General features: G+C 39.8%; 1 protein-coding gene across 4 annotated transcripts in view; it reads left to right on the plus strand.

Annotated features, from left to right (window-relative positions):
- The window catches only part of LOC140638936 (cytochrome P450 3A12-like), a 72,859-nt gene extending 63,728 nt beyond the window's left edge, over positions 1–9,131 (plus strand). For all 4 annotated transcript variants that reach the window (XM_072837110.1, XM_072837113.1, XM_072837111.1 and 1 more), the window contains 4 exons: positions 1,850–2,010; positions 4,045–4,271; positions 6,945–7,107; positions 8,267–9,131. In XM_072837110.1, coding sequence (XP_072693211.1) covers positions 1,850–2,010; positions 4,045–4,271; positions 6,945–7,107; positions 8,267–8,362 — 647 coding nt within the window. In that variant the 3' untranslated portion in view covers positions 8,363–9,131. The remainder of the gene's footprint in view (positions 1–1,849; positions 2,011–4,044; positions 4,272–6,944; positions 7,108–8,266) is intronic.
- Positions 9,132–12,738: the final 3,607 nt, after the last annotated feature.

Consider the following 12,738-nt stretch of genomic DNA (forward strand, 5'->3'; position numbering starts at 1 on the left):
GTTAAATTCAAGCTATCTATGGTTTGACAGTCATCTCACAAAATTCTTGAATATAACAGTTGATTCTAGAGAAAAAGGATGGGCTTACTCTATCATACCACTAATATATATATATGTGTATAACTAATGTCTCTATCTATCTATCTATCTATCTATCTATCTATCTATCTATGTAGTTCTACTATTTTCTGTGATGAAGGAAATATTTTATATATGCTTGGTCCTGTACAGAACCACTTCATGTGATTATTCAGTATGTGACATGTGGGTAGTGTCACTGAGATCTGAATCTTTTTTTTTAAGATTTCATTTATTTATTTGACAGAAAGCGAGAGCAAAAGCAGGGGGAGTGGCAGGCAGAGGGAGAGGGAGAAGCAGGCTCTCTGATGAGCAGGGAGCCCAATGTGGGGCTCGTTCTCAGGACCCGGAGATCTTGACCTGAGCCATGAGCCAAAGGCAGATGATCAACTGACTGAGGCACCCAAGCACCCTGAGATCTGAATCTTATACTGTATTTAATATATCTAATTAAAATTTAAATATAAATAGCCATATCCGGCAAGAAGCTACCAATTGGACATCACAGCCCTAAACATTTATTATCATGGAATCCATGGAAATGGAGGGCAAGAATCTGATGGTTGAATTATCTAGGGCAGCATAACAAAGTATGACTGGGAAATCAGAATTTTGTATATTTTTCTTGTACTTTTTATATTATTTTTAGTTTTGAGTTATGTGTTTGTGGTAGGTCAGTGCTCTTAGTATCTAAATGTCCTAATACAGTTCTGATTAAAGAGATTAGAGCATGACCATGCTGAGTTTCTGCCAGGAGAAAATCAAAGGATATGCCAACATCTTCATAGTGGGGCCATTCATTAAGGAAGGTGACATTCAGACCATGATTGAATAAGTATTGCTAATTCCATTCACTGGATTCAGTTTGTCTAAATTTCATGCTGGCCTATACCCTGCTATTGACACATTCTTTCTTCTGCTCATTTGGTGGCATTACTTATCCTAGTTCCATCACCACTCTTCTAGCTTTTTGTCTGTGTTGTAGTTTCTGTACATATTGGAGATCATGCACTTGCGAAGTTGTGTGCCAGGTCTTCTACTAGCTGAGACCTCTGAAAGGTATAATCCATGCTTCTCAAGCTAAGTTGTTCACACAAATCACCACATCTCATGAAAGCTCAGACTTTGATTCGATAGTTCTAGGGTGAGGTTTGAGATTCTGCATTTCTAATAAACTCCCAGATGCTGCAGATGCTGATGGTCCATGGATCACTCTTTGAGCAACAAGAATTTATCAGTAGCCCAATATTGTTCTCTTCACTTTCCACAAATATGTTTGGATGAAAGATCATTCATTTTTTCCTGACAATTGAGTCTTAGTATCACAAACTCTCTAAATAAATTTAAGTTCTCTTTTAGCTAGAAGAATATAAATTTTCCTGGGGGAGAATGGTATCCCATGTTACTTACGACTGAAGTACTTTTAGGATCCTCCAAAGGTCATGCTGATAACACCATGTACGTTAGACAGAAATGCCATCTCCTGAAATTACCTATCTGTGTTGGTGCGGAGGGTGGCACTAGCAGGAGCAGATGGCCAAGAATAGTATAGACCATAGGAAGAACCAGATCAAGATAACTTCTGGCTTTTCTGGCTCTGTAAGATAGACATCAGAGTGCAAACCACTCTGAGTTTGATTCTGAATTGCTTTTACATTTTCCCCAAGGGATTTGGGAGTTTCAAATGGACTTCTCATTATCTAAAGTGTGTGTGTGTGGTTTTTTTTTACATTCACCTGCTATAGCTAAAATGTGTTTCTTGTCCTTTTAGCTCTATCTGATTTGGAGCTGGTGGCCCAATCTATTATCTTTATTTTTGCTGGCTATGAGACCACTAGCACTTCTCTTTCCTTCCTTATGTATGAATTGGCCACTCACCCTGATGTCCAGCAGAAACTGCAGGAGGAGATTGATGCGACTTTCCCCAATAAGGTGAGGGGGTCATACCTGAAGAAGGGAGTCAGTGTAGGTTTGGTTATGTCTCAGTAACAGATTAGCCCTCAAACCTAGTAGGTTTTCATAAAAAGGTTTACTCCTATTTCCACATTCGCATGTCAGATATGGGCCTTAGCAGAAGTTGGGAGTGAGTCTCTGCTCCATACAGTTATTGGTGATACCAGGTAAAGAGGCTCCATTTTCTTATACCTGCGTTATCTAGAACCTGGGGACTTATTGTTTGCTTGGTAATAAGGAACTATGTGTTACTCACTTGATTTTCAAATGTTTGGTTCCAGACTTACATACGTCTCATCAGTTCACCCCTCATTTGCAAAATGGTTTCCCGTAAGTTCATGTGAGCTAGGAAATATGGGGGTCTCCATGATCCTGGGTGAGCAGTGTATGTTTCTACTACTCTCTACTACACACCCTATGAAGTGTCAACTTTATTATTTCCATTTAACAAGTCAGAAAACTGAGCTATAGAGAGACAATATGACATTCTTAAACTATCACATAACTAGTAGTGTAGAATTCAAGCTGGGAGCCAAGTGCTTGGATCCTGATTGACCTCTAATCTGTACAATGTTGGGACTTACACAAAGCAGCAAGTGATAGACATATATTGCCCACACTGTTTTCAGATCTCTGCCCATCCTGAAGTTCCCTTCTTATGAAGAGACCTGACCCCTGGGTCTGGAGTGGCCTGTTTGGCAAACAGTGAGACTCCAAAGTGACAACTAGGAGACCCTTCCAGCAACAGAGGGTGGGGCTTAGAACAGGGTTCTGATCCCCTGTATTACTTTTCCTAGAACTGAAATTGTGTGCCCACAATTGGTAGCATCCAATTGTAGCCTTCTCTTGCCCCATTTGCGTTGAAAGAAAGTAGTGTCTCCCCAAATTATTTAGTGTTTTTCTCCAAATATTGTAAATAGAATTGAAAAACTAGGAAGGCAGGATATTTCAACTAGGACAGTTTATGAGGAAGAGGGGAGTTTTCTGTGGCACATTCTCCTTTCATGATACAGATGTGTCGCCCCTGTTTTGAAAGGAACAAAAGACTTCAACAGATTTCATTTAAGATTAAGGGCCATAGGGAAGGGAAAATATGATTAAAACAGAGAAGGAGTTGGGATTCTGGGTGATGGGCACTGAGGAGGGCACTTGATGAGATGAGTACTGGGTGTTATACTATATGTTGGCCAATAGAACTTCAATAAAAACAAATGAAAAAAAAAACAGAGAGAGACAAGCCATAAGAGACTCTTAAGTATAGGAAACAAATGAAGGTTGCTGGAGAGGAGGTGGAAGAGGGGTTTGGGTAGTAGGGTAATGGGCATTAAGGAGGGCACTTGCTGTAATGAGCGCTGGGTATTACATGAACTGAGCAGTCAGTTCTAATTCTAATTCTTCCTCTGAAACTAATAATACACTATATGTTAATAAAATAAATTTAAACAAAAAATGTAGAAAAAAGGTCAAGGGTCACACTCTATTAGTCACTTTTGTTCACACAAGGAAGAAAAACCATTACCTGGTAGTGGAAAGGATTTCAGGCCCTGTGTAGGAGATCGTCATAGTGGTCTCCCCCAGTCATTACTATTGCTGCTTACGTCTATGACTCACATGTCAGTGAGCCATTGAGTAGATCAAAGGACATGCTAGACATTCAAATGTCCACAAATACCCTTTACCAAAATACATGATTCTTAGGTGTTCCTAATACTTCAGTAGTAGTATATACAGTGCATTGAACTTTGATCCCAAATCTCAATTTTTAAAAAGATTTTATTTATTTATTTATTTATTTATTTATTTATTTATTTACTTATTTATTTGAGAGAGAGAGAGAGAGAGAAGGTAGAGACACAGGCAGAGGGAGAAGCAGGCTCCATGCAGGGAGCCTGACGCAGGACTTGATCCCGGGTCTCAAGGATCACACCCTACGCTGAAGGTGGTGCTAAACAGCTGAACCACCCGGGCTGCCCCCAAATCTCAATTTATCAAAATCTGTTTCTTTCCTTCCAGGCATTGCCCACTTACGATGCCCTTGTGCAGATGGAATATCTGGACATGGTGTTGAATGAAACTCTCCGATTATACCCAATCGCTGGTAGACTTGAGAGGGTCTGTAAGAAAGATGTGGAAATCAGTGGTGTGTTCATTCCCAAAGGGACAGTGGTGATGGTGCCAACCTTTACTCTTCATCGAGACCAGAGTCTCTGGCCAGAGCCTGAGGAATTCCGACCTGAAAGGTACAGGGAACCCTGCAAAGGGGAACCCACCCTCATATTGGAGGATATTCTGTATTTTCTTAGTATAGATGACAATCGTGTGGTGGTACAATGATTTATTTGTACATTTTTTTATTCTTAGAAGTATTTTTCTTGTTACAAAATGAACATTATTGTCCAAATTTTACAAACTCTAGTTGAGAATAAAGAAAATTAACATCATCACCAGTCACAATATATCAGGATTATTAATCATGTGATGTATGTCCTTGTGGATGTTTTTCTATGCATATATAGAAGCTTAAAAGTTAAGATGGCATTATATATTTTTGAGGTACTGAGTTAATGTAACAGTAAATTATAAACAACGTACCATAATTGTGTTTGTGATTATATGTATATACATAATATGCTTAACCATTATCTTAATTAAGAAAATGGGACTTTTTGTTACTTTAGTGTTTCTGTCCTCTTTAGCTCTCTGGATTTACTCCTTAGATTTTCGCATTCTGTGTTTGTAACCCTGCGCCACCATGTCTGCTAGGTATAGTGTGAGGACAGTGGCTGTGGTGCTGAGAGTTCACATCCCTGGCAGGAGGAGCAGCAGCCTGAGGACAGAGTGTGCTGGAGACCTGATAGGTCCTGTGCTGTCTGTGGTTGCAGTTCTAAGCATCTCTCATCTCTCTAGTATCTGGGATTTATCCAAAGTGAGGTCATCTGTTCTCTAGCCATTTAGACATCCTCCTTGGAGGGGTCTTGAGTTTTCTCTTCTGGGAATTCAGAGCAGAGTCTGGCTTTGGGTAAGCCTGAATTCTGCAAAAGTCCATGCTTTCCTGTTTATTGTATTGGTGGGCAAAATTTGGATGAGTTTTTAGAGACCTAGATGTTTAGCCCCCGACTAAAAGTCCCTGTTAGCAGAGCTCTTTTCTGGTCGCATGGTGTCCTTAGTGCTAGCAATGGTCTACACATAGTACTTGCTGAAAGAACTTAGAGTTGACCAAGTCATCTGTTTTCTGGACCAGGAGACCTGATGGCTCCCACAAGTTCAGCTGTTCAGTCTCCTATAACTTCTCAAACAGAAACCAGTGATCACTTCTGTACTTGTTTATGATTCATTCAGCCATGAGAGGAAGTGCTTACCTACATGTGTTAGGAACTGTGCCAGGTAGTGAAATCCATGTATTAAAAATATCAATTATGAATAATTAAAAAAAGATTTTATTTATTATTTCAGATAGGCAGAGAGTGAGTGAGAGAGTGAGAGAGAGAGAGCACAAGCAGGGGGGAGGGACAGAAGGAGAAGCAGGATCCCTGTTGGGCAGGGAACTTGATGTGGGGCTCCACTGGAGTACCCTAATATCATGACCTGAGCCAAAGGCAGACACTTAACCAACTGAGCCACCCAGGTACCCCTTATGGATAATTTTTTAAAAAGATTTTATTTGTTTGAGAGAAAGCAAGCATAAGCAGGGGGAGGAGCAGAGGGAGAAGGAGAAGCCCCAATATGGGGCTTGATTACAGGACGTGAAGATCATTCCCTGAGCCAAAGGCAGATGCTTAACCATCTGAGCCACCCAGTCTCCCCTATTGCAGAGAATTTTTGACACATGCACAAACATTATATAGACACAAGTCTATGAAATACTTTTAATGAATTTATATATGCCCACCACCTGCCTAGTAACTACTAACCCATATCAGCTACTCCATCCACACACCATTATAATTCTTTTACTGTTTTCCATATTATTTTAAGGCATATCATGTAAACATTTCAGTATGTTCTTCATGATAAAAGGAGTTTAAATAATACCTCACCTAAATGCCATTATCATTTTCCCAAATCCACATGTTTCCTGAATATAAGTATTAAGGAATGAATTTTTTAAAAAGATTTTATTTATTTATTCATGAAAGTGTGTACAGAGAGAGAGAAAGGCAGAGACACAGGCAGAGAGAAAAGCACAGTCAGAGAGAAGCCCGATGTGGGGCTCAATCCCTGGACTCCAGGATCACGCCCTGGGCCAAAGGCAGGCGCTAAACCGCTGAGCCACCCAGGGATCCCAAGGAATGAATTTTGAATGAAGCATAGGTCTAACCCAAAAGGAATTTATAGTGTCTTAGAACAGATAGACAAAAACTCAATGATTATAATGATTATACATAGATCTCAGTATCATTATAGTGGAGTAGCGTCACGTGCCCATGTAAATCATGTGAAAATCTTTTCCGTGTAAGTGGTTGGGAGTGGTCCTTGCAGGGAGTGTAGGGATGTGAAGGGAAAAATAACAATGGTAAAACATAGGAGGCATTTCTCTACTTCCTTTTTTATGAGCATGTGACCAACATAAGTGGGAATGGAGGCATCAACCCACCTTTCCTCCAGTCAGGCTCATTTCCTGCTTGCCTTTCAAAGTGTGAACATCACACCACCCTCAATATAATTCTAGTGTCTAAGGTAAATCTTTTCAACAGCTTTATGTCATGTCCTCAGCAAGACTGAATGCTGCCATAGGGCAAGGGGAATCCAACGACCTGTAGCTTACAATTGTCATAGCAGAATAAGCATAGCAGGATTACAGTAAACAACCCATCAAAGTTTCCTATATACTCCTGGTTGAGAACCCCAAACATGTACTTCTTGTGGTCTTTATGATTAACTAAACTTGTTTTCCACTTCCATTGTGGAACCAGGTTCAGTAAGGAGAAGAAGGACAGCATAAATCCTTATACATACCTGCCTTTTGGAACTGGACCCCGAAACTGCATTGGAATGAGGTTTGCGATCATGAACACGAAACTTGCCCTTGTCAGGGTCCTGCAGAACTTCTCCTTCAAACCTTGTAAAGAAACACAGGTCAGAGAGATAACGTTCTGCATAAATAGTGTTTTATTGTTTTTTTTTTAACTTAGAGATATGAAATAGATGTGTGTGTGTGTGTGTGTGTGTGTGTTTGTGAGCGAATGTGCTCACTTATCCTTAGTAATTTGTTCTATCAGCCCAGTAATCTATTAGAGTCATCTGTGGCCTTGAAGGGTCCTTTAGCTCTTGATTGCCACATCTGTGATTCATAACCGCCCAACCATAAGGGTCATCTGTCAGTATAGTTCACATGAAATTATTATGCACAGTCCTTTGATCTTGAGCAGTGTTTTAAATCTCTTTCAAGTCCACTGAAAGGAAAGGAACACGTTGTGCACAATCATGATGTGCAATGTGGTGATAACCATGATGTGACTTTTGGATGATGCTCTTCTCCACTACAATTTATAGACACTATTGTGACCATGGTTCTCAACCTTGGTTTTACTCTGAAGTCAGTGGGTTCATTAAAAATCCTATATTCTAACATAATTCACCCAGAGAATGGCTTTAAATGTGTCCCCACTGATTCTCAAGTGCAAGCAAGGTTGAGAGTCACTGGTGTGCAACATGCCTGACTGATGTGAAGGAGTCCCATGGTCCAGGCCATCCTAGCTACTTGGCTCCACCTTCTCCAGTCAGGCTGTGCTCCCTTTCCATGCTAGTCTGTTATCATGGATGGATGTTTCCATGGGAGAGAGTACAGGATGTTTATCAGTGTAGATGTTCATATGATAAAATGTGTAATAAACACTCAGGATGGCCTACAAGCTTCAACGTATACAAAATTATCTCTCTCACTTTTCAAAATTGTTTGCCATAATGGGTAAGAATCTGTCTTAAATTTAAATACTCATCCTTTTTACTTAAAATTTAAATATAAAAGTATATAAACCAATATGAGTTTGTCTCCAGCCTGGTACTGAGTGGGTGGTCAGTAGATACTCTGTTGAATGAGTGATGGATGAATGCTTACATACTCCAGTCTTGACAACTTACAGAATAATTTTAAAGAATCAGAGATATATGAATCTATAAGTAGTATTTATATATTTGTAATGCATTATTGTCCTTCATATAACTTGCCTGCTTTGCTTCTGTTGTTAGCTGGATTTTCATGGTCGTTTCTCATATACTTGTTTAACTGTTGCAGATCCCCCTGAAATTAAATGCTCAAGGGATTATTCAACCTGAAAAGCCCATTGTTCTCAAGGTTGAGCCAAGAGATGGGAGTGTAAATGGAGCCTGACTTTCCCTAAGGACTTCCTTTTGTTCTTCAAGAAACTATCCCCGAACACCAGAGACCTCAATTTCCTTTGATTATGTGGTTTCACTCATGTAGGGAATATAAGAAATAGTGAAAGGGGTTGTAGGGGAAAGAAGGGAAAATGAGTGGGAAAAATTAGAGAGGGTGACACAGAATGAGAAACTCTTAACTCTGGGAAATGTAGAAGGGATAGTGGAAGGGGAGGCAGGTGGGGGGATGGGGTGACTGACGGGCACTGAGGAGGGCACTTGACGGGATGAGCACTGGGTGTTACAATGTATGTTGGCAAATCAAACTTCAATAAAAAATATATTAAAAACCCCAGAAATGATCCCTGGGTGGCGCAGCGGTTTGGCGCCTGCCTTTGGCCCAGGGCGCGATCCTAGAGACCCGGAATCGAATCCCATGTCAGGCTCCTGGTGCTCAGAACCTGCTTCTCCCTCTGCCTGTGTCTGCCTCTCTCTCTCTCTCTCTCTCTCTCTCTCTCTCTCTGTGACTATCATAAAAAAAAAAACCAGAACAGAAATGAAGGTGGGCTTCATGTACAACCTGTGACAGATGACTAGGGATTCCACACATTCATTTAGCTTTCTCTGGTATCTGTGTAGAGCATTATATATTATGAGGAATAAAGGAAGTAGCTCATAAGTGCCAGACATGTAGACACAGTTTATCTGTTTCACACAGACTACCCCCAGTTTGTACCATCTACTACCCTGAGTGTTGATCTAGAATAAAACTTTCTCAATAACTTTATCAACAAACTTTAATGGAAACAGGAATTATTGTGGTGGTGGTGGTAATGACATTTATATCACATGTCTTATTTGGAATATTCTACATTGAATATTACACTTAGCAAGTCAATCAACATCTCTTTACAAAAGTATTAACATGGTTTCATCCACATTAAGGGGGAATCTATAGAACTAATGAGTGAGAGCCAGTGAATGAATGCTTTGACCATTACAGTCCCTGGGTGAATGGAGCTTGTTCAGAACTCCAATGTGCTCAGTTAAGATAGGTGAGAGTTAATCTACTGTGACTTTGCCTATTGCTCAGAATGTATATTTCTAGTTTAATTCTACAGGTTTTGGATCACATGTTTTTTATATCTCTTGATTGAGGCACTTAGTATTATATTATTAGTTTTGATTTAATATTTTCGTGTCCTTTCCCTGCTGTTCTGGTAGGCAGCGAACATATTTGTCTTTGTGTTCCAGCCTCAGCTCCCAACTGTCCTGACACAATGAACATCAAATAAGAGACGGTTGGTTGTCCAGTTGTTTGGGAAGAAAGGCTAAAAGCATTTGTCTGTTTCAGCTGGTATCAGAAGATGAATAGGATTCTTCCTTTCCAACTGTCCCTTCCAGCCCCTTCTTTCGCTTCTCCTCTCCTTTTCCTTTGTTTTCCTTCCTAGATAATTCAGTCCTTAAGCCATAGGTGGGGCACAGGCGAGAGGGTAGCCTCACATTGGAGGTCAGGGACAGAGAAGCGAGTCACAGTGACTTGACTCCAAGTTAGAGACTGAGTAGGGTGGGGAGGGGGTCCACATGGAGTGTGTCCACATGGAGCATTCTGGCATGGCTGTGGGAGCCCAAGCTAGGTGAGAAGGGTGTCCATATGGAGGCGTGGCTGGTAAGAGCCCCCAGAGCCTAAATACAGTGTATAGAACCCAAGTAAAATTGTGGGGGTATTCATGAGTGTTGAGGGATGGAGTAGGGATTAGTTACATGGAGGGGGATTTATCAAATAAGTAAATATATTAATGATAAATGGTTTCAGGAGTTTCTTACCGTAAGAGTAGGGAGTCATTGATTTGGAAAGGGAGAAAACCAAAAGAAGCCTATATAGTCAGAGATTGAAAGTGAGGGTGTCAATGTAAAGTTCTGCTTTTCTATAGATAGATGATAGATTGGTAGAAATGTTTGTCTCTGTGTGTAAAAATACATTTCCCCTACCTCTCTCCACAGATAGTTCTTAGAAACGGTGACTTTGTAAGAGCCTTAAGAACACCTTGTATCCAAACCTTGGCTTATAAATGTCATTTTCCACTAAAAAGAACTAGAGCTTCTCAGATACATGGCTGATTCCACTCTGAGACAGCACATGATGAACTTGGAGCAGGTTGTGCTACACAGTGATAGGGACATGTCCAAGGAATGCAGAGCCAGCTTGAGGGGCTTCACCCACCCATAAAGCATGATTTGGGTATCATGATAACTAACAATAAGAAGAGATTATAACCCCTTGAATAAAATAGGAAAACAAATACACAAAGGTGGAGATAAATACAGAGATAGATTACAATTGATGAGGACACTCACACAGTTTAAGAGTACTAATGCTGAAACACTCACGAGTTACCAAAAGGAAAGAGCAACTCATACAGTGGAGCCCTAGTTGACCAGTAAGCATCATCAGGAACAGGAGGAAATGATGGCAAATCACCCTATAAGATGCAGTGAGAAAAACTCAGTGGCACCTCTGGGATATGCTTGCCAAGGAGGCAAAGCTGAAAGAAATCCTGAAAAAAGTCAGACAAACTGAAGTTGAGGAATACCTACTCCTAATCTGTAGCTGGTGTGTATTCTTCTACAAAGTCAAGGTTCTTAAAGTTATAAAAAAGAAAAAACAAGTCAGGATTGGAGTCACTTACCCCCAAACCTACCTCACAGCAAACAACACCTAATTATTAGGTTCAAGCTATCCCTGGAAGGTGACCTTCTCAGAGTGCATCTGGCATGATACTTAATGTGGAAAACCCATAAGACTCCATCCCAAAATGGCTAGTTCTCATACAGCAATTCAGCAATGTGGCAGGATATAAAATCAATGCACAGAAATCAGTTGCATTTCTATACATTAACAATGAGAGAGAAGAAAGAGAAATTGAGGAATTGATCCCAATTACAACTGTACCAAAAACCATAAGATAACTATAGCCAATAACCATAAGATAACTATGATAGATAACCTAACCAAAGAGGTAAAGAATTGATACTCTAAAACTACAGAACACTTATGAAAGAAATTGAGGAAGACACAAAGAGATTGATAAACATTCCATATTCATGGATTGGAAGAATAAATATTGTGAAAATGTCTATGCTACCCAGTACATTCTACATATTTAATGCAATCCCTATCAAAATACCACTGACATTTTTCACAGAGCTGGAACAAATAATCCTAAAATGTATACGGAACCAGAATGTTGAAAAAGAAAACCAAAACTGGGGGCATCACAATGCCTGATTTCAAGCTATATTACAAAGCTGTGAACATCAAGACAGCATGATACTGGCACAAAACAGATACATAGATCAATGGAACAGAATAGAGAACCCGGAAATGGACTTTCATCTCTATGATCAACTAATCTTTGAGAAAGCGGAAAGGAACGTCCAAAGGAAAAAAAGGCAGTCTCTTCAATAAATGGTGTTGGGAAAATTGGACAGGCACATGAGAAGAATGAAACTATACCATTCTTTTACACCATACACAAAGATAAACTCAAAATGGATGAAAGACCTACATGTGAGCCAGGAATTCATAAAAATCCTAGAAGAGAACATAGGCAGCAACCTCTTTGACCTCGACTACAGCAACTTCTTGTTAGATATGTCTTCAAAGACAAAGGAAACAAAAACAAAAATGAACTATTGGGACTTCATCAAGATCAAAAGCTTTTGCACAGCTAAGGAAACAGTCAACAAAATTAAAAGGCAATCCATGGAATGGGAGAAGATATTTGCAAATGATATATTAGATAAAGGGCTATTATCCAATATCTATAAAGAACTTATCAAATTCAACACCTAAAAAACAAACGATCCAGTCAAGAAATGAGCAGAAGACATGAACAGACATTTCTCCAAAGAAGACATACAAATGGCCAATAAGCACATGAAAAAATACTCCATATCATTTGTCATCAGGGAAATACAAATCAAAACCACAATGAGATACCACTTTACACCAGTCAAATGGCTGAAATTAACAAGAGAGGAAACAGCAAATGTTAGCAAGGATGTGGAGAAAGGGGCACCCTCTCACTCTGAGAACGCAAGCTGGTATAGCCACTTTGGAAAACATTATGGAGCTTCCTCAAGAAGTTAAAAATACAGTTACCTTATGACCCAGCAATTGCACCACTGGGTATTTAAACCAAAGATACAGATGTAGTGAAACAAAGGGGCATCTGCACCCCAATGTTCATAGAAGCAATGTCCACAATAGCCAAACTGTGGAAGGAACTGAGATGTCCTTCAACAGATAAATGGATAAAAATTATATATATAGTATTATATATATGGAATACTACTCAGTCATTACAAAGGATGAATACTTACCAT

Source organism: Canis lupus, chromosome 8 (genome assembly GCF_048164855.1).
Source record: "Canis lupus baileyi chromosome 8, mCanLup2.hap1, whole genome shotgun sequence".
In the NCBI taxonomy this organism is placed as follows: domain Eukaryota; kingdom Metazoa; phylum Chordata; class Mammalia; order Carnivora; family Canidae; genus Canis; species Canis lupus.